General features: G+C 35.8%; 1 protein-coding gene across 1 annotated transcript; it reads right to left on the bottom strand.

Annotated features, from left to right (window-relative positions):
- Positions 1–842: 842 nt before the first annotated feature.
- On the bottom strand, positions 843–18,079 carry LOC114653292 (tripartite motif-containing protein 16-like). The gene is made up of 5 exons (XM_051932079.1): positions 17,495–18,079; positions 16,034–16,129; positions 14,561–14,794; positions 14,305–14,464; positions 843–1,438 (listed from the first exon to the last, which is right to left on the bottom strand). Exons 1-5 carry the CDS (start codon positions 18,071–18,073, stop codon positions 891–893), a joined length of 1,617 nt encoding a protein of 538 aa, XP_051788039.1. The 5' UTR covers positions 18,074–18,079; the 3' UTR covers positions 843–890.
- Positions 18,080–23,916: the final 5,837 nt, after the last annotated feature.

Raw genomic sequence — 23,916 nt, 5'->3', positions numbered from 1 at the left:
TTTTCTTAGAAATTCCTATTAAGGTGGAAACAATCAGTCACAGAGCTACAGATTTCAGCACTTAGGTAATTTCGTTTTTACCATGGATAAATAGCAATACAGCATTTGGAGGGCAAGGGACAATACAATAAGATTCCTTTCTGAAGTGTAAAATTTCTTCTTCTCAAAATTCATTAAAACAATTTGACAAGTGTGTATGAGAAAAAAAAAATGTAAGTTGAAGCAGCAGAGGAGGCATAAGTATTTGTGAACAGGTAGGTCTAAAACAGGTAAATAAGGAATGATTTATTTATTTTTCACCAACAGTTAGGGCTCTATTTCTTTTGCATTTGGCCTATATGAGGTTCCAATGACATTCCAGATCATATTATTGTTATTATTATTATGGTTGTTAATGTATATTTAGATTATTTTTATCTAACAACATTCAAGATCAAGATATGTTACACATTAGTTTAATTAGAGTACAGGCTGCTCCAGGGCACACAGACAGGCAAAAGCAAAAACTTCACTCAGTAGTTTAGAGTCCAGTGTCCAAGCCATTGCACCACACTGCCTATGTGTAGCATGCCCAATGAACATAAAATCTTTTCAGCAATATAGAATGTGTAAACTTTCTGATGAAATATCACTTTGGACCCCTGATTGATTTATCTAACAGTGCATGCCTTTGTATTAAGAAAGACTATGTTTGGGGGAAAAATAACCTGTACATGTTTAAATAATATTCAACAATAGGTAAAAAAAAAAAATAAGACTTGTGATGTGAATAGGATTGAATACTATTAAAAAAGGAATTTGACAGGGCCCTTATTCTAGGAAAGCAAGAAAGAAAGAAAGAAAATCATTCATTCTCCACATCAGACTTGATTACACTAGAAAGGAACAAATCAGAACTGAGAAGACTGGTCTGGAGGACAGATTGTAATACTGGAATCAAGATAAGGGTGGAGTCCAAAACCAGGATATAGAGGTTCAGTAAAAGAAGCCATGAACCTATGCAAAAGCATCATTGTGTCTGTGACACAAAAAAATGACAGACAACCAGTTGGATAGTCCAGGTATACCCCTATTCTGGAAAAGCAGGGAGCACTGATCTTTGTCTTGTTGTTATTGTGCCAAGCAATGTAGCTTGAACTAGAGCAAAATAGACTCCATGATTTGTCATTCCATCCAAGAAGACAGGCAAGATCCCGTCCCTTCCTGCTGATTCCTTTATATGTGACACCTATCCACGCCCCACCTCTCCACTCCACTTCCCAGTAGCAGCGGGTTCCAGACAGGCCCTCTGCACAGAGAACTTGGAGCTTACAATCAAACCTGTCAGGGTGATCAATAAAGGACTGAGCCTCTTCCATCCATGTTGCTTTCTTATTACCTTCAGATAAAGAAATGCGTGTGTGTGCCGTGTTGGGGTCCAATGTAAGGTGACAGGCATCTGAACAGAGAAAGAAGACAATCAATTGGCCCATTAGCATATGCATCATTACCACATGCATCATGGGAATCTAATGACAACACTATAACTTAAAAAGTTCTGCACGTCATACATTAGGAAAAAAATGCACTGTTTGTTAGGCTTGATGAAATTTTAGCAATTTTAAAACATTTGCCCCTGATTTGAACATGTTGACTCTGACTCACACTAAGAAGTGGTTTGAGACTGGATGACTAAGGTGAAAAACATTCTGAGGCACTGTGTGTAAAAGCTGAGGTTTTTTTTTTTTACATTTGTGCAATTTTACTTATTACTAGGAAACAGCTTTGCTGCCTAAAAGCAATATCAAACTAAATTAAGAGAATATTTTGGGCTAAAGTGCTTAATAAAATTGCAGATATAAAAATGCTGTGCCCAATTCTGTGACACTGTTTGACCAACTGAATGAGTTTGTTCTCAGTGAATATGGCTATGAAAATATAGATTATATTTTTAAAATTAACCATTCAGTGTGCTATATGCAACATTAATATAGTGATGGAAGACAGACAAGTACAAATTGAATGCCACTCCAATCTCTGACCCTTCTCCAATTAACTGAAAGCCTTAACTCCTTTGTGTGAAAGTTCTGTTATTTTGATTGAAATCAATGATACTTAAACCTCTACTAAGTTCACGTTGAAGCTATTTGCACATCACCATCAATATACTAATAATTTTCAAATAGTTAATTTTAATTTTTGATCCCTCACAGATATTCTTAGATTTGTAAAACCTAAAGCAAAAAGACACAATATTTAGCAACAATACACAAGAAGTGAATTATCTTTCTAAAAGATTTTTCACTTTGCTTAGGTGGGACACATGGCCAGTGGCTGGAGGAGGTAGTGCTAGATACTGTTACACAGCCCACTTACATTCAAAAAATACACAGAGAAGTCTGGAATTCCCATAAGGGACAAAATGTTATAAATCCATAATAACTATCTATTTTGGGGTGTCAGCTCACTCTGAATTATTATAAATTTCAAATAAGAAAACACCTTCATTCTTATTGTAAAACAGACATTGTCTCACATTTTAAAAAGTCCTCTCTGCTCCTTGGCTCTGGCGATCTGAGCATGGAAACTATACCATCACCTGCAGAGGAAAGAAAACATAACTGCTGATAAAACAAATCATAGAGAACAGGACATCTTTAAGTGAACCCTTCCATATGGGTGGGCTTTATTTAACTGCCTCACAGGTTATTGACCGGAAAATAACATATTGAGTGCCACATCATAAGAGGCACAATGATCTAAGGAGTGCTACTTGGACAGTCAAAGCAGAGTCATTTAAACAAACCAGTTCTTAACAATGGTCAATAGGCATCATAGAAAGAGAGATTAACTACTTCAAACTGAGATACAGAATGAAATCACAACCCACTGCAATGATATCTACAATGAAATCTAAACAAAGTTAGTGAACCTTTTCAAGATATTGTGCTGGACGATAAATTAAAATTCAATTCACTTTGTTTTTGTATAGTGCTCATCACTGAGTACAGGCATAGAGTGCTGTGAAAAATTCACAAGATGATACAAACATAAATTTAACAAATTACGAAATACATAATAAGTACAAATAAAGACAGAAATTTGCTTAAACAGACATGTGACCAGTTGACAGAGGAAAAACAAAAACTCCAGTCAGCAGCATCCCTGGAGAAAATAAACCTCTGGGACTCCACAGTCAATTAGAACAAAAAAAGTCAAAGACAAAATCAGACACAGTCCTGGAGATTTAAACCAACTGGCCATGCATCCTCTCCTGGACATTCTACAGTACATCCTGTGCTGGGCCCATCTAACCCAACGACAGAATCTTTCCATACGTTGATTCCAATGTTGTTGTCAACAACTAATTGATTGTTAAATCCAATGAATGTAAACTCACAATAGAATGAAGAAAACACTAAAACCCATTCAAAATGGGTTGTGTCCAGTTGCAAATGGAAAGTATAAAGCTCCACCCCTGCTCCACTAAAGACCGCCAACCACTTTGGACTTCTTTGCTCCCCAACTTGCCTACACCTTGTAAGGACATTTTAATTATTGCAGATTTGATTGTTTGCAATTTAAACTTTCTGCCATCTGACCACAAGACTTTTCTGTTCTGCTGCCCTGGAGCCTGTGTGTTGAATATTGAAAGGAAAGCATTACCGATGATTGCGAAGCACAATTTGGAATTGTTGTTGTCCACACGGTTGTAAATGATATTCGGCACAGAAAGTCAGAGATATTGAAGATGGATTTCTCATTCCTTGTTCATGCCATTAAGAAGAGGACCCTGGCTGTGAGGATCATCATCACGGGACCACTTCCAGTGAGGAGGAGATCAGATGAAGTGTTTAGCAGACTTCACTCCCAACAGGCTGAAGACTTTCTGTGAGAAGAACCACTTCGGCTTTCTAGATAACTGTGGTCTCTTCTGGGTGAGACCGTAGTTCTTTACGTGGGATGGCCAACACCCCAGTAGACTCTGAGCTCAGGTTCTCTCCAAAAACATCGCTAAGGTAATACAACACTCTTGACTATTAAATAACATGTTTAATAATAGACATGAATATGAATTAAATTATAATGGATGCATAAGGGCTTTATCTAAAGAAATACATTGCACTAAACCTATTATAATGAAATATACTGTAGATTTTCTAATAAGATAAATAGTCTGGCTGAATTCACTGGCCTTTTCCAATGTGGTCTATGATGTAAATAATATGGTAGAGTATTTAAATGCAAAGATATGGGTTGCACCCGAAAAACATGTCAAGAAGTTACTTACGGTCATAGTACCATGGAAAATTGAGACAGTCTGCCAACTTAAAAAATAGAGTGCTGTAAGGCAGAATGTCAATTGAGGAAGACTAAACTAATGGTCTATTATGAAATTCTAAAGACTCGTATGACTAAATATAACTCATCACTTTATCTAGAGAGAATGTCTTAGTTTTCTAAAATTATTAATGACAGTGCAGGAAATCTAAGAGTCTTATTTTCAACCTTTGAACGTCTTTTAAACCCAGCTATATTAGCAGTGAAAGCATTAGAGGCTAAAAGTGAGGATTTTGCAGTTTATTTTAGTGAAAAATTATATTAGACTTGCTATAAAAAGCTGACTTCAAAGGAAAATTTTGTTGAGCCTGAACACACTCAGTATTGTGAACTAAGCTGCTTCACTAAAATTAGTTAGACCTCATTTCTAGAAGCTTCTTTAAAGAAGTTTCTAATGTACTAATCAACAACATTCTTGACATAGCAAATTGTTCATTAGATTCTAGCATTTTCCCAGATTTTTTAAAAACTGCTGTAGTTAAACCTATGCACAAGAAAAATAAAATTAATTGATCTATCTTTTACAGTTGTAGGCTAATCTCCAATTTGCTTTTTTTCAGCCAAATTCTAGAAAAAGTAGTTTCTCGGCAGATGATTATTTGAATAAAAATTTTATCAGTATCTTTACATTGGCTGCCAGTGCCTGTTTCCTTATGTACCAAATTACAATCTTAGATCTACAAATACTCATCTGCTCGTTATTCCAAAATCAAAACATAAAAGAACTGCTGAGGTAGCTTTCTGTTCTTGTGCACATAAAATTTGGAATAATTTACCAAGAGAAATATGCCAGGTTAAATCTGTGGAACATTACAAAAAACTTCTAAAACCTAATTTTTTAATCTGGCTTTCCAGTAATTAAAACATTATCTGATGATAAGTTTTGCTCTTTGATGTTTAAATAAGTACCCACCCTTAATCAATTACTTTCTTTGTTTTTGTCTCTCATCCTGTGCGCCACCCACACCTGCTCAAAGTGGTCTATTCTGCAGTCACCAGGGTACTGGAGAAAATGAGAAGGATTTGTAAAGCTTTATTAATAACTGTGCTAACTGTATCAACTGTGCCCAGTGGAAGGTGGGCTGGCCTAGGTCCTTCTGATGCAGAAACTGATTACCATCGGACTTAACTATTTAATTAACTTGCTCCTGTCTTCAGACCGTGGCCCTCCAGAATTTTATTTTTCTCCTACTGAACCAATCTTATGGGATTTTTGTATTTCCCTCCTCTGTGTCAGCTGGTCAACTAATCACATTCTAGAATGATGAACTCCACCTACTTCCTAAATTTACCAAAACTATTATGGACTGTTTTATTTGCTTTTGTATCTTCTCATTAGATTTGTTAACATCAAACAGTCTCTACTTAATGTGTTGCCATGTACATGTGCCTAATATTGTATTTTAAACAAGTAGCTGAGATAGAATGATATCTTTTACAAGTGCTTTCCGAAATAATAAAATAAAATAATTAAAATTACTTTTGCTACGTTCAAAACACAAACATTGTAAAAGGAATATTTTTGTGAGAAATAAGGTGTAAGGTCAAAACCAGGAAATAAAATAAAGGAGCACCAAAGTTGAGTCAAATTCGATGTCTACACCATAATTCTAAGCTTCAAAACAATAAACTAGATGAAACTAAAAATAGAAACAAATGTTGAAAAATGAGGTCCTCAAAGTAGTCTGAAAACAAAACAAAGTGAGAAAATGGAATAATTAGAAATAAGTCGTCTGCAAACTAGGATATTTGGAAAGATCACGAGTGACCCAGAGATGAAAAATTTTGCTGAAATAAATCATTTAAGAGAGAAACTTAGTTATTACTTGTTCAAGTTAATAATTCATTACTACTGAACAAAAACTAATCACTGAGGTTACAGTAACAAACTGAGATCTAAAACAGACTTAGTGTTACAGTTGCTGTTATACTCGAGTCTCACATACCACATTCATGAATGTTTTTCTAGAGACCTAAATAAATTATCCAGGTTTATTGTTCAGTGCCATCTATGTTAAGAAGATGTTGGAGTTGACCAAATAACCAGGAGATAATAACCAAGGAGCAAGGCAAGGGAATAGTCAGAGGAATATGAGGGTCAGAAAAAGGAAGACCAATGCCATCAAAACTTCACTTTTATTAAAGGTCAAAATAAAAATAAAAACTTATGGAGAGGGGGAAGTTCCAACAAGAAATTAAACTTGGCATTAAACTTTTAAAGATTCCTTTGCTGCACGGACTATGACTAAGGATTTTTTTTAACAAGAGTTTTATCCACTGAGGGACACTGAACATACTTGACCACTGCCACATCATCATCACATGACCTACCCATAATGGACTCACTGGAAAAAATTAAACAATACAACAAAATATAAAATGAATGAGTAGCAAAACCTCTTGATAAATTTATTTTAATGGCTTTATAATTTTTAAAATTCAAGAAAAAAATCATAACAATATCAGCTTTTAAAAAGTCAAGCAAGTTATGTCACTTTCTAACCAACTCCCTTTAAATGAGTCGCCACATCACTGCAACAAGATGACAAAATGGTGTCACCTGCTAGAAGACAAAATGGCACTGCGATAAATATATAAAAGCAATTCTCAAGCAAAAATATTATCAGAAAATAAAAATGTATTTGAATTCTCTGTTTTACAAAACCATAATTAAAAAATATTTGAGATCTCTGAAAAATTTTAAACACAGAAAAATTTATACACATTACACTAACAATTGTAACAATGGTATTTGCATCACATGCCTGAAAATGGTAGTTCCTATGCTAACACATATAAATGTAACAATATTACTAAATGCTTAGAAAAGGGCATTTTCCTTTTAATGTGGATTTCTCCTGATTTACAAATCTGGCTCTCCTTGTGTTTTGACATCTAATGAATTCACAATATCAGATGACAAAGATGTTTTCTTTGGTCTAAGGTCAGTCATCTGATACCACTATTTGAATTCGGATGTCATGATTTCACTTAAGACCAATATCTGGAGATGGTAAATGGAACAAACTGAAAAACTTCTTGTCCAGCTAAGGTTACAGACATGCATTAAACCAAAGCATAGAATAAAATAAAACAAAATAAAAGTCAAAGCAATAGCTCTACATAAAAGGAGGGACAAAAATAGAGAGGGAATTCTTCAGAGGTAGCGGCCGGGTGACTGCACAGTGCATAAATACAACTAAATAAAGTAAACATTTTCTAATTAGGGATGGAGTGCAGTTGCACAATGAGCTGCAGTGAGATGGCCAATGTCAAGTTAAAAGAGATGGGAGTTTGGTAATAGGAGTGTGGCTAAAGACTGAGAACAGCCACAAGTTAATACACAATGACACAAAATATTAAACAATTACTTCAAAAAGCTTTAACACATCAAACCAATAACAAATCCATTACTCTGTTAAGACCTTGAAAAGTTGCCCACCAAAAGCAATCAACAGCATTACTAACAAGTAATAAACTCACAAGATTTCTAGGGCCGCACCTATTTATTTATTTATTTTTTATTGATTAGTCTAGCAATTATTTTTTAATCTAATAAATAACTTGCAGCATCTACACAGCCATCTGTTACTTTAAATGTAAGTTTGATTAAATTAACTACATATTATGGGATATATGAAAGAAGTAAACTGCACATGTAACAAGCCACCCTATGGTTCTGAGTCAATGTCAATTTATTTATATAGTACATTTAAAACAACATAGAAATGCTGTGGCCAAAGTGCTTTATAATAAAAGAAGAAAAAAAACATACAATTAACATAAATAACATAAATAGAAATAAAATAAATGAACATAAATAGAAAAAATAATAAATAGAAGTAAGATTACATAATCACAATGAGGAACCATCAGTATAGCTGAAGGTCATGGAAAGCAAGTGAATAGAAACCAGTCTGTAATCTTGTTTTGAACAGTTCAGTTGTAGATGACTCCTTTATGTAATGAGGTAAAGAGTTCCACAGGTGAGGAGCAGCAGCTGCAAAAGCCCTGTCCCCCTTAGTTTTACACTTGGTACGAGGGACAACAAGAGACAACTGACCAGAAGATCTAAGCACTCTAAATGGCTGGTGTACAGCACACAATTCAGATAAATAGGCAGAAGCAAGCCCATGTAAAGATTTAAAAACTAGCAACGAGATTTTAAAATCAATTCGAAAACTGACAGGTAGCCAATGTAAACAACAACAACAACAACATGTATTTATATAGCAAATGTTCATACAAATAATGTAGCTCAAAGTGCTAAAGAAGCTAAAATAGGAGAAACAGAGTCATACTTTCTTGCCCCAACCAGAAAGTGAGCGGCAGCATTCTGGACCAAATGTAACCTACGTATCAGGGATTTGCTAATCCCAGAATACAGTACAGTGAGTTGCAGTAATCAAGGTAAGAAAAGATAAAAGCATGAGTAGCTTTCTCAAGATCCCTAGAAGATAAAAAAGGCTTGATCTTACCTAAAAGATGAAGCTGGAAAAAGCAACTCTTAACTACAGAATTAATCTGTTTCTCAAAAGAGAGGTTACTGTCAAAGATAACACCAAGATTGCAGACTTGAGGTTTGCAAAAGAGTCCTTTTAATAGAAAAAAGTGGCAGAACATAGAACAAACTTGCCAGTCAAAATACAAATTTTGGATTGTTACATTAAAAATCTAACAAACACCAAAAAGCAAACATGAAAAACTTTTATCATTAAAATATCAACACTGTATTGTGTAATAAATCTTTCCAAATACATGTTTGAATCAGATATTACAGATCATTTATAAGTGCAACATAAGTGAAAAAATGTAATATCAAGTAACAGTGGAGTTTGTTTGAATCAGATTTCAAAACACAAACAATATAATCTTTTTAGCAGTCCAACATTAGTGCAAAGATCAGTTTGAGTAACACTTGATCACAATTTATCAATTCAAATAACACTTCAGATTAGGGCTGGGCAATATAAAAAACAAAAACAACTCTTTCGCGATATGGAGGGGCATGACGCACAAGTTAAGACTGAAGACGACTTAGTATGTAAAAAGAGGAACAATGGATCGATTATTTGGAGGTGGTTTGGATGTCACAGGTCAGATGAGCAGCAGAATCACATAATCTGCAGGGAATGCCATAAGGCAGTAGTGTCAAAAAGTGGGAACACTACCAATCTTTTTCATCACTCAAAACAGTGGCACAAAATTCAATGCAAACAGGTTGTTAAACTCTACTACTGCAATTATGAGGCATTTGCCACCTGAAATGCCTAAACCAATTCAGATTGACATTACAAACTTTATTTATCCATGCCTTGCCTTAAGAAAAGAAAAGTGCAAAGAAGTGCAGTATCACTGAGGTAGTTGCTTATTACATAGCAAAAGATATGCTTCCCATCTCAACACTGGAAAAGGATGGCTTTAAAAGACTGAACAAAACTCTTGAACCACAATGTGAATTGCTCAGTTGCAATTACTTTGCAAGAGAAGCACTGCCTAACATGTACATTCAAGTCAGACGTACCCTTACCGACCTGATCGCTAAACTAAAACATTTCGTGTTGACAACTGATATGTGGTCAAGCCACACCTGCGAGCCATATTTAAGTGTGAATATTCATTTCATTAAAGAATGGGAGATTAACCGTTTGTGTCTGAAAATGAGCTATTTCCCTGAAAACCACACTTGTGAGCACATTGCAAAAACTCTGCAAGATATCTTTGCAAACTGGAAGCTGGATGAAAAGTGGTTCAGTTTCTGAAGTGGCAAAAGATGCAGTGCTTTGGGCATCGACTTTATCTGACAATTGGTTTGTGCAAGTTTAAAAAAAATTAACATTAACTGCTTATGTGTTATACAGTATTTATCAAAGTCAAAATTAATGCTTGCCTTTACATTGAGTTATGTCATTCAAACACATAATTTATTTCATGAAGAGAATTTTAAATTTGCTACAACATAAAATGTAAAGTGCTCTTAGGCTAGACTTTTTTCCAAAAATGAAACGTGTTTTATAGATTTATTTATTGAAAAATAAATGCAAGTTAAAATTGTAAAAAATTTAAATGCATGTGTAGCCATGTGCTAATCCGATTCCAGCAGGCCTAAGTGAACTTCATTTTAACATAAGTGTAAAATATTAAAAAGTAAAAGCATGTTTTATTACAAAACATGGCATGGATGATGACCACGAGTGACCTGGGCAATTTGTTCATGCAAAAGAATTGTTGTCCGCTTCTCCTACAGCTAGCGGAAGAGGAGGGATCTGGCTGAATTTCAGTTGCAGCTGGATCTGCCTGCTCACCATCTCATCACAGAGATGCCAACATTCTAGGGATCAAGGCAGAAAATGATTGAGAGGGTTCTAGAACAGGAAAGATCACTTTCAAAAGTTCTGTTCTCTTTCAAAAAATCCAGGCATCTTTTCCATACGTGGCAAGATTTAGAGGTACTTGAAATGGTCCAGAAAGCTCTCAGATCTCTTCAGGAAATCACAGATGCTTTGTATGGGGAGGACTATGTTACCCTTTCATATGTCTAACCAGTGCTAAAGATTTTCACCTCTACCATTCTGGCACACAATAAAGGAGACAGTGAGCTTGGCAAATCCATCAAATCTGCCATTGTGGGTTACATGAATGAAACGTATGCCGACCCATCATCTAGTGACCTGTTGGACAAGGCATTATTTGTCAATCCAAAATTTAAATCCACTTATATTGAAGCTGACATGATCAAGGCACTGAAGCTCAGAGCTAGACTGCAAATGAAATTTCTGGCCTCTGAGCAGAGCTGCTACAGCACAATCAGCTCAGCTGCAATATGTCTAAGCCAGCAGACCAGCCAACAAGGGTACCACTTAAAAAGAAAAAATATCCCTTGCAAGTTTTTTTTAATCAGACAATGACCCCCACCTGCCCAACAGCATCAAAGAGGCAAACAACTGAGAATGAACTGTCCAACTACATATTGCCATGTCCAGCAGAGCACAAAACAGATCCCCTTGCATGGTGGAAGGAGCGTGCAGTATCTTCCCCACTTTAAGTTGCCTGGCACAAAACTATCTTTGTGTCCCTTTTGACCAGTTCACCATCAGAGAGGGTATTTAGTTGTAGTGGCAATATTGTCAGTTGTCACAGGGCATCCTTGAAGCCTGGGATGGTTGACAGGCTGGTATTTCTAGCTCAAAATCTTTAGGCTAGGATGAAATGCTTAGATACTACCAGAAAGAACTACTTTGCAAGATAGTTGTCTAAGCAAGTTAGTGTAGTTTGTTCAGTTGCGTAAAATATCTTGTTAAGGAAAACCTAAATGCAGTTGTCATTGGCTACAGTTTATTAACTTGTTTGTTAAAACAGTGGAGGGCAAGTAAGAGACAGGTCGTCTAAGGAGAAGCGGTTGGATCATCTGGTGGCTTGTTGCTGCTGCTGCTGGCGAGCTGTGTATTCTGCTTGTCACAATGCGTGTCGATCATTTAAAAGCCTGTACAGCAGCCGTCCTTTTGCCACTTCACGTCTCTGCCGCTCGTGTTGTGAAGGGGGAGGTTTGGCTGAATGCATGCTAAGGAGAAGCGGTCGGATCATCAGCTGGCTTGCTGCTGCTGGCGACCTGCGTGTTCTGCTTGTCGCTTGTCGTTGTTTTAAGAGCTGGGAGCACATGAAGTGTGTCTGCCAAAAGCATTCCAACAACTGCTAGGTTAGATGTCCGTGAACTTGTTTTAAATGTTGTCTTACTGCCTTGTCTTGCGTGACATAAAGTGTCTCTCGCGGGACGTCAAATTGTCTTCTGAGAATATCACATCTCGTCTCCCTAGTCTCCCTTCCAAGATTTTTTTTATAAGAGAGATATAATTTCAAATACATTTCCAGAACACTGAGGTCTGCCATTTTTTATTTACATTTGAACATTTATTTACATTTGCACTGTGTTTTTAACCTGAAAGCAGGTAGTTATTTTAAGTACTGTGGGCCTGTAAGTTAAATATATATATATTAATTTGCTATGTATTTCAACCTTTATTCTGATAAATAAATTCTTTTATGGCTTTAGCTTACAACTGAAATTTTACTCACTCCATAAAAATATATATTTATATATCATATATCGCCATGCAGCCAAAATATATTGAGATATGATTTTTTGCCTATATCGCTTAGCCCTACCTCAGATTATATAACAAAAATGTGGGCAAAGTTCTCCCGTACTTTGGAAGTCTGCGGTCTTTACATGAAGGACCTGCAGATGAAATAAGTACTGCCATGTTGATCTCTTGAAAAAGGTTAAAAACACGATGCATTGACATATGCCACACCAACTGACATATTTAAAATAATCAACTATGTTAATTACATTGATGCGCTATAACAGTACTAAAGATCTCATTTAATACCAATGTTTTAATCTCTTATGCCAAGATTAAAGTAAAGATAATGGACAGTACCAAATATATTTAAATGAGAAATATACATGAAATATAGATAAAGAACTACGTTTGAGAGAACATTACAAACAATCAAATGGCAAACATCTGCTACATAATTGGGAAAGAATCACTGCATTCACAAATTTTATATAGATAGATAGATAGATAGATAGATAGATAGATAGATAGATAGATAGATAGATAGATAGATAGATACTTTATTAATCCCAAGGGGAAATTCACATACTCCAGCAGCAGCATACTGATAAAGAACAATATTAAATTAAAGAGTGATAGCAATGCAGGTACAGTATAACAGACAGACAATAACTTTGTATAATGTTAACATTTACCCCCCCAGGTGGAATTGAAGAGTCACATAATGTGGGGGAGGAATGATCTCCTACGTCTATCAGTGGAGCAGGGCAGTGACAGCAGTCTGTCGCTGAAACTGCTCTTCTGTTTGGAGATGATACTGTTCATCTATAATCTATAATCTTGCTTTTTCCATACTGGGGTACTGCTGAGTACTGGCAGTACATATGCAAAGCAGAGTGCAAGCCAGCATCTAATACCAGTCTTTTGCTGTATACAGTCACCCACAGTTACTCACCAGTAAGAATAGTAATTGGAATGGGATTCAAGACCAGTTTCCTGCAGCATTAGCCAGTATACAACAAAGTCACTCAATGTACAAAGTAGAGAAAGGATAATAAATTGGTTTCATATATCATGAAAAAACAATTGATTCTATTAACGATAGAGAAGAAAAACACTGAGAAACTGGGATCACCAGTTCAGGTTGCCCTTCTGCATAAAGGTGCATTTAATAGTCAGGAGGAGGATACATTTAATAGTGAAGGAGACTGAAAGGTTTGAAATTGCAGGAGCATCTGCCAGTATTCTGTAGACTACGCTTCCTTGTTGATCCATTCATGAAGAAGGTTCAGTGGGTAGGCACATTGTGGAATTTTGACTGCTGTGGGTTTGATTCCCACATTGTAGATTTTAAACCAAAGGGCAAAACTGTTGCTAATAAGCTACTCAACGTTAAGATGAATGAGGTATTGTTATCAGAATGAGGTAAGATAAAGAACAAGTAAAGATGTGCAAAGATTTTGTCTAAATGGGCTTAGAGATCTGTAATACAGGTATATGTGGATGTAGGCTAAGCTCATGAAATCAGACTTCTAGTAAAAAGCTATGGCAATGCAGGACATGACCGTGAAATTCAACATTTTCAATTGCCAAAATCTCCAAATGTGCTCTCACATAGAATTGTAGCATTTGGACCACCAGACAAGCCGAATAAAGGAAAATGATAATATTTTATAATTTTACTGTAGGAGATTATTTCATCTATCATGTACATAAGACAGATAAATATGCCAATTTTAGATCTCATCAAACATATTTTCTTAAGATGATGCTGAAATACTTTGGTCATACATGAGAATGGAAGGCACATTGCATAAAGGAGGAATAGTAATGGTAAAAAAGAAAATAGAGACACAAAGGGAAAACAAGATGGATGGTTAACACCATCTAAATGATTCCGTACCTCTCTCTGTGATTTTTGCAAGTTCCTTCTGGCTAATCTCATCCAAGTGCTCCTTCAAACATAACAGCTCTTTCCTCAAGTCCTCAGAGGAGAAGTCTGTGCCGACAGTAATGCTAAGTGAATCTCCCTCACCAGGAGGGATACAAAGAGTCGGGAAATACTATAGCAAAATGCAAGGAAAGCAGAACTTCTGAGTTGCACAAAATGTTTGTCTGAAACATTAAAGCTTAGACTTGCCCCTAAATAGCTACACTACCTGAAGGAAGTGAATATGATCATCTGTCTTGGAGAGATCTGCTAGTTCATCATCTTGCCTCTTCAGAGCATCCATTTGCTCCTGCAGTCGCTCCATGATCCTTTCAGCTTTTCTTGATTCACACCTTTCCTGTTCTCTGATCAGTCCAGTCAGTCTTCTACGGATTTCCTCAATGGCACGGATCAGATCAACAAGATTTTTCTCCACTTCCTGCACTTCTCTGTCTGCAGAGACCTAGCGATGAGACAGAGAGAGCATTTAACTAGCACATATTTGAAAATTCTAAGAGTTCAAGGTACTGAACTTTCAGTCTGTAATGGGCTTTCACCAGTTTCTTTTTAAAAATAAAATCCTAAATATGTGAGCTGAAAGTAGAAGTTTCCCATGCATCTCACAGTGGTTGACAATATAATCAGTTATTGTTGTCTCATTGCACCAAAGTGTGTTTTTGATATTTTTTATTGAATGGTTAAACTCTGTGATTTAGCTTCTAAAGAATTTTTAACTGAGACAACAAAATTTTCAGGTATGCTAGGGACACCAGAAGCCTAGAGAAAGGTTTAGTCTGGTGTTTCTGTTGCAGAAATTGTGCTGTGTAGACCCAAAAATGTATTGGATTAAAAGCAGTCTGAAGCTCACAGTCTTATTCATTTTAAAGCTGGAAAATGAGTTGGGGCAGGAGATCATTTGGCTGGATGAGAGAGGCCATGTCACAGTGAAAGAGTTAAGAGATTAGATGTGAGTGAAGGGATCGTGTCTTATACTTTAATGTTGGTAAGAATTTGAGCCATTCCATTTGACAGGCTGGGATCAATAACTATATAGTTAGACTAGGGTATAACAGAACTGGAATTCAGTGATTAACCTAGCCTTAAACAAGGATATGAAGCACTGGGAGAAACATACTGATAGATTTTACTTCTTTTGACATAATTACAACTGGTTTAGTTTTTGTCAGAGTCTACAAAGGTGGTTGCTAATATTGGTTGGCATGGCTATGAAATGCTACATAAATAGCTACATAAACATATATTTATTAATCTTAACTTGAGTGACTAAGATGTAAAAACAATAGACACTCTGTATTCTTTCTCATTACATTCTAGTAACATGCATGTAAAATTATTTGGCGGCTATTTGAGTGAGTAAATGTGGGTGAGCACTCAAATGTGTGCTGTGATCAACTAGTGCCCTATTCAATGCTGATTCTTGCCTAGCCCTTTTTGACTCCATACAATTATGATCTGGATAAGCAACTGCAGAAAAGGGACTAATTTAAGGCTATAGCAGAAGGCGCACAATGGACATTATTTTAATTGCTCCATATATACAAATCCCAACTGTTAAATGATATATAATCAGTCACCAAGATGAAATTCACATAAGAACATGAAATGAAAATGTAAATATTTATTTGGTCATTGTGCTCAAAAAATTCACTGTGATTCATGCATCCTCATTTCTTCAGCTCACCTTAACCAACCTCACAGTCTGTCTCACCTCCTCCAGGCTCTTTTCTATCTCCAGGATTTTTCTTCTGATTTCAATCAATATAGCCCCCAATTGGGTCTGCATAAAAAATGACAAAGATGTTATTATTTTCTAAATTGGAATGACTACTTACTCTAACCCAGGGTATGTACAATGTAAACCAAAACAGCCGCAGAGAAAGGGAATGGGTGAAAAAAGTGTGCAGTCCAACCTTTATGAAGAGTTTGTAGCTGAAACAGTGCAGACCAAGGGAATGGGTGCTAGAAGCAAATAATCAAATGATCAAGTTAAGAAAGAAGGATCAAGAAAAGCTATCAATAAGTAAGAAAGGCAATGGATTGTAAAAATAAAAAATGAAAAGGAGAGACACAGAAATTAAATAACTATGAAAAAAAGAAGGGGGGCAGGTGTACAGTCTACATAGGCTACTGAAATAGCTAAAGAAATATCCAAATCACATCTTGCATATAAAGTCCAAACTTTTAGATTGTGTCATAAACAGGATATATATATCCGAAGCATTTCTGTCCTGCATTAATTTTGTTATTTTATTCAAAAAAGACAATCTGATCATGTGGTGTACAAAATAAGAATTGACTGATCTAGCTCAATCTGCTCAGATTTGAACCATTTTCTCCATAGAAGGTTCATAGGTTTAGAAAACAGAAACTATACATGGTCTGCAGTGAGGTCTGTAACCTGCAATCTCATTGCTGTCAGGACTGCGTACATACTGTAATATTCTTTTGTTTTATAATTTTTTATTTATGCAAAATTTATTTTTTACATCACATTTTTTCCTTGGTTTCATGGGTTCCACCATTGTGCTGTTATGCTTATTATGATGCTATGACATATTGTTGACCAAGCTATTAAATATTATACTTCATAGAATCCAAACTTTGTTAAAATATGAACATGAGAGAACCTTTTTAACTAGTGTCCTTGTAGAAGTCCTACTATAGACTCATTTTGCTTTGACCATGTATTATTTTACTCCTTTCTTTCTGAGTCGTGGTGTTGTGACTGAGACAATATTTCAGTTTTTCTACCTCCATTTCAATAACGTGGTCTGTGAGAAATTCAAATGGCTGTGACAGTCATCCACAGAGCCCACAACTTGTGTATTGCTTAACACATCGATATTTTTCTTTGTTTGTGAGGATGCTACACAACTGTACCATTCTTTAAAGACTACCTTTTTAGCTCTTTCTTGCTTTGCCTCATAAATGATGCCAAGACCTTATCATTTAGTAATTAAAAAAGGGAGACACCATCCGTGCAGAGGGCTTCTCTCTAAATATGCCACATCGACAAAATATTTAAATATATTTCATTTAAAGTGTCTGGTTATTGAGGTAGTTGGGCACTTGGACAACCTCTACACATGATAACATACCATTTTGCCCACCTCAAACACCGGAAATACCTGAGGTGTCTCACCTGCTTCTCTGCCCTTTCTGCCTCTAGTTCTACAGTCTCATGGCTTCGGTGTCCATTTGCAACACACAACAGGCAAATGCACATCTGGTCAGTTTTGCAAAAAGCCTCCAGACCTCTCTGGTGCTGCGTACAGAGCTTTTGCTGCAGATTTCCAGTAGGGCTGACTAGTCGATGACTCTTCCATGCAGCCCCCTCATAGTGCAGCTGAATGTGAGTCTCACAGAATGAGGCCAGGCAAGTGAGGCATGACTTTACAGCACGGAATTTCCTCCCAGCACAAAAGCTACACTCAACTTCTCCAGGTCCAGCGTAGTTCTGGGGCAAAGCTGAGTTGGAGCCCCTTTTATTTAGTTTCTGAACAACTTCTGCAAGCAGGGTGTTTCTGCACAGCACTGGCCTTGGGGTAAAAGTCTCTCTACACTGAGGACAGCTGTAGGCTCCAGCTTGCTCCCAGCAACCTGTAATGCACTCCATGCAGTAATTGTGCCCACAGGGGGTAGTGACCGGCTCCTTCAGAATGTCCAGGCACACCAAGCAAGTCAGCAGTTCCTGAGATCCTGTATTGGTTGCTTCTGCCATTCTACTTCAGAGCTAATGAGACACAGATTGGCTTAATCTTCCTGTTATTAAAAAAAAAAAAAAAAACATGAAGACTGCTACATTTTGGATTGCTTATTCACCCTCTTCATGAATAGGAGCAGTGAATAAATGTGATATTTATTATACTGCCTGTACAGGCTTGGCTAATGCTTAGTTAATGTATTTAACCAATTAGATCAAACATTACATGCTATGAAAAATATTAATTTTAAGCAATCTCTCTCAAGATTTCTATGTTTTTATTATTAAGAAACAAGTGATTAAAAAGCCTGTTGATGTGTTTTCATTGTTTTAACCTGAGGCACCAATCTCCTACTACATATTTCAAATTACACATCCATTACTTTAAACAAGTGACCTAAAATGGAGAAGACTCATTGATCTCCTCTTGGTGAGTTCACTGCTCAGTATATAAGATTTTCTTTTCAGATTTTAAGAACTTCTAAAAGTAGAATATAGACACAAGCAGTATTCTGGCAAATTTCAATCCCACTAACACTTTTACTTCACAGAATGATATAGAATTTGCCAATAAACACAATTTAGAATAACGAAATGTCAGGGCTGTGCTGGAGTACTTTTGCAGTAAACTCTGATTGTACTTTTTGAAAGGAAGTTTTTGTAAAGCAGGATTAAGACTGTTAAAGCAAGCAATGAACTACATAAATAAAACACATTATTTGTTCCATTAGATACTTTCACAATACCTGGGAAAAATCAAAGCAGACCTTGTGCCAAAGAACAATCACACTGTGGCTCCACCAAAAATTAGGACTGCCCAACACCTTTGGCTAAAGGTTCTAAGTTTGAAGAACCAAAATCATCCCTACTCAGAAAAATTGCTTTGTTATAACATATCTGATATGAAGAGTCCCAATGTAAAAAATAAGCAATGTTCTCAACTTAGTTATGCAAATTACCACCATTCCATTTAGCAAAAAGCAAAACACAGAAATTGACTATTGTTTTGAATTGCTAAGCCTGTTCAGAGATTGTTGCAGTCCTTTAGTAATTCATTTTATGCAATTTACTAGTATGCTACATAAAATTTATAAATATGGTCAAGGTATAGTTGTGTACAAATGACAATTTTTATATAATTCTAATTCAATTGTATGCCTTAAAAGGTATTCAGTCCTAGATTTCATTCTCCTAGATCAGTTAACTCTGAAATTAACATCTTCATTTACATGTATTTGCTTAGCAAATGCATTTTTTCAAAGAAGCTTACTAAGGAGGTCAACATAATCGAAAAACTGTAGCAGGACAGGCTTACAAAAGAGAAGAGCTGTAAAGCAGGTATAACAAAAAAAATCAAGTAACAACACAACATATATCTACAGAGCAAAAATTTTCATTAACATTTTGACAAATATTCTCAAAACAGTATGGTTTTAAATCACTTCTTAAACAAATTGAGGGATTCATCAGTTCGGACGGGCAGCTTGTTCCACCAGATAGGAGCTACATATGAAAAAAGTCTGGATTGAGATTGGATACCATGCAGAGGTGTCATCACTGAGATTGGATACCATGCAGAGGTGGCATCACCAGACACTGTTTACTGGCAGAACTGAGTGGGTGAGAAAGAGCATAGCAACTCACCAGTGTCTCCATATACATAGTGCTGACCCATTGACTACTCTGTACAAAAGCATCAATTAACTATTATAATTATATCAGGATATGATAAAGACCCTTTCTTTGACAATAAATACACAGAAACTTAAGTGACCACAAAGTAAATACAAGTTGTGTTCAAAAACATGTCCAACACCTTCCATCCTTCTGTAGATTTACCAGGAAATGGCTGTTAATTTGAAATATCTCAACTTGCTACTTTAGTACCATGAGAACTACCGATTTCCTAGCGCATTCAATGCTGTCACTGAATTTCTTAGTTAGCGAAGGGATAAGTAGCAGACATTCACAGGCAGTTAAAAAATATATGTAGAGAAAATACTACTGTTAGAAGCACCGTTGGTTGTTGAGCTTTAAAAACTTGGGTTCTGCAAAAGGACAAACAGAGCTCATTGATATGCTTTGTTTTGGCAGACAAGCACAGCAGTTATTGTGCCTTTGCTTCCAAGGTATACAGTGTTTTACTTCTCACTTGTGCAATGTTGTTGAAGCCTATAGATTATATTGAAAAATGATGGGTGTAACAAATAGATCTAGTTTTCCTATGAGACCGTTCAAACCAGTGATAATCCAGGAGGTGTAAAATTATAAATTGAAGACCAGACATATGAACTACCCAAAAAAAGGCCTATTATTAAAGCACATTATCAATATGTTATGCCATATTTTTATATGGTAACTTATTACTTAATGTGGCAACACTCAATGAATATGAGTGATACTTGCAAATGTGGAGCTTGTGTCCAAGATGGTTAGCTTTAAAAATCTTCAGTAATAACAAGCAAATGTATACCAACTAATGCACATACAGTGAAGGCTAATAGCACTCTTATAATAATAATAATAATAAGCCGTGGTGATATGTTTCTCAAGACAGAAGGGTTTATGCTTGTCAAACAAGATCAAGTAATAAACACAAGAAACTACAGAAATACATTCTTAACGACCCTAGCATTACAAAGAGTAAATGCAGATACTACCACAAGCTACAAGAAACAATATATTAGACTATAACTACTGACACATTCAGACTAGATTCAGTCTTTACACATCAAGAACTGTCACTTCAAGACAAACAAGTAGTCACATACAAATCCCATTATAGGTGCTAAACAAATGGCACACATAACCTATACTGGGTCAGAGTTGACAGACAAAACTACCTACCATAACAGAACAGACATAATCCTGGTAGACAAACAAAATAAAACTACATATATTATTGTCATTGCCATATCAAACACACATACCTTACAAAATACATGCTCAAATAAAATGCAGACAACCACAGAACTGACAGAAGAAATATGGACAATGTGATTATGTTGCCCATTGTTGTATCTACCATTGGTGTCATCCAACATACTTTACACAATAGCCTTCAGACATTACATTTAAAACCAAGACACACACATAAAACTACAGAGCACAGCCATTTTAATTACATGTCACTTAGTGAGGAAATTTCTTAATGCGAACACAATCCCCTAAAACTTATACACACCTAAAAAAATGCCCTATATTTTTGACTAGACCCAATCCCAGAAAATATTTTCACTAATAATAGTATAATCTTATAGTATAATCGGGTTACAATCAAATAGTTTGCCAAAAGTTTGCATCTGTTCATGACCACACGCTCTGGTGGCGAACAAAAACACTGGCAACCAGTTTCCCAACGCGCATTTGTAAGCGCCAATGATTTCCCATTCTCCATTTCCCATTTTCTTTTGTTTGCGTATACAGGGCTTAACAAAGCAGCTGATGTTGCAAAAGGAGATATAATGTTAACCAAGCAGAGGTCTCAAGTGCTGGAAGAGGTGGAAAAACTGTTGTTAGTGTGGTTGAATGAGAAGCAACTTGCTGGGGATAGCATAAGCGGGTCAGTCATATGTGAGAAAGCCAGGAAGATTCATGGCAATTTGCTGAAAAAAAAATCCTTCTTCGAGTGGCAAAGGTGAGGAATTTAAAGCCAATAGAGGATGGTTTGAAAAGTTTCACAAGAGAAGTGGCATTTAATTTTTTTCCCTGTGCTTAAAATTCATAAAAAAAAGTGTTTACAGCGAGCAGTTCGTAAGGGTCTAGCGCGAACTCTTACAATGTTAGTTTTCCCTGTTGTCCAAGGTTTTCTCAGTGTTATTCAATGTTTTAACATTTAGTTTACTATTACACTGTGCATTCTATAGTATAATTAACTATTTTTGTGCTTAAAAAAATATATATTTACATACAGTACATATGGTCTGGAACAGATTAATTGTATTTACATACAATCTTATGGGAAAATTACATTTGGTTCGTGACCAAATTGGGTCGTGTCCAGAGTTTTGGAACGAATTACGGTCATGACCAGAGGTACCAATGTATATAAAGACAAAACTTGAGGCTTCCATGCCAAGGGGTAATGTTGTCCAGCATCCTCAAGAAATGTCCAATTAAAAAGCAAACAAGGAGCACAAAGTAAGAGGGTCGTAAGAGATAGCATATCTGGTGAAAAGAGGTTCCTAACTGAATAAAGTGATTGAAACAGACAGACATGCCATTGTACCATTAAGCTTGTTTTAACAAACAGACGTTTCACTGTGCTAGTAATTATAATAAAGAGACCTGAAGATTTTATAGTAATTTAATGTAGAGCTACCTATAGAATGAAAAAAAATTCATGTGACTCGGCTAAAAAAGTGTGTCTATCATCTCAGTTCTACTGTATATACCTTATAAGAACAGTGAGGTCAAAGGAAGTCTCTAAGAAAAGGACTTTTATATGCATTTTTAATTTAGCAGGATATTTCACAGTCATTTAGGAGCCCAATTTTATTATAACCCAAGAGAATTTGGTGAGACTCCTGACCATAATGAAGCACTTTCATAAAAGGTTAAATAGATGAGACAGGAAGCATGAAACTTGAGTTTTAATACAGCCAACTGAGACATGCTGGAGCTTTTTTGTTTATCTGGATTTGTGTTGACTGAATTATTCAAGTTGTGTTTGAGCCCACACTACCTGCATGTTTATGTGTGCACAGCAGAAGGCAAAATAACTTGTCTTTTGCTCTTGCTAACTAAATATCAGCTAGTCAATCAATTTTTATTTTAAGCAGAGTTTTGAACAGCGCCGTATAGGATGGGATATAGAACAAAAATCATTTGTTTTTTTTAAAGTATCTTTCACAAAAAGAAAACAACAATGTACCTTACAAATCATTCAGAAATTTATACACAAGTTGGGCTCACTAGTCAAAAAGGTCCACATTTCAGTTAGTCAGAAGTTAGACAATCACAGGTTCAGTTACAGGGCAGATTTCTTTGTGGCCAGCGTCCAAAAATAATCTATTAATTCAAACAATCCTTGTGGGTTCAACAAAGACAAACAAATCAATGACTTCTTCGACGGGATTACATGACGTCATCTAGATAAACTTCATGAACATCCAGGAGCAGATGGGGCTTTCCATTTTTATAAAGGATTCTTACTGCCCACTCAAACTTAAATAAGAATCACCTTAGACAAAGAAAGGAGTTATTTTTCAGAGCAGTGGGACTTTTTTGTGGATTATTGTGTTGGTATCACTGAAACTGTAAAGTAATAACCTTTGTGAAAAATAAATCTTTAGTCTTGCATATATATCCATTTTATTTTCTTACTATATGAATGAACTGCATTGTTTGTTTTATTGCAGCAAGAGTGTTTGGAATATTTGTTCAAAAATAGTCTATCATTGCATCCATATCACAGCAGAGAAAGTGAATATTGTTTAACATAGACTTTCTCCAATTATAGATCTCTTTATATTTCTGACTTCCTAACTGCAACTTGAAACAGATATCCTAAGGGGGCAGAAGTTAAAATCATCACAAACATTACATTAATTTGGAGTCCCTGAGTGGAAGTCTTACTAATTTTTTAAGTTTATTTTATTAGTTACTGCCATTGCCAAATGCAACGCTAATGATTAATTAAATGATGGTTTAACATCAGTCAGTCAATTCTTTATCTTACACTATACACACTTCCTACAGTTAAAAGAACCTCCGAAGAAAGAAACCAGGGCTTGCTCTATAGATCTGCCCTCTGATGTTGCTTTTGAAAGCTGTATCACAACTTAATACTGCTAACAATCCATTCATAAAGGCAGAGTCAAGAAAAAAACAAAACAAAAATCACCTTCACCAGTCTCTTT

The sequence above is a fragment of the Erpetoichthys calabaricus genome, chromosome 1 (genome assembly GCF_900747795.2).
Source record: "Erpetoichthys calabaricus chromosome 1, fErpCal1.3, whole genome shotgun sequence".
Taxonomy (NCBI): Eukaryota; Metazoa; Chordata; class Cladistia; order Polypteriformes; family Polypteridae; genus Erpetoichthys; species Erpetoichthys calabaricus.
Note: the sequence above shows the minus strand (reverse complement) of the source record. Positions and strands in the feature narration are given on the sequence as shown.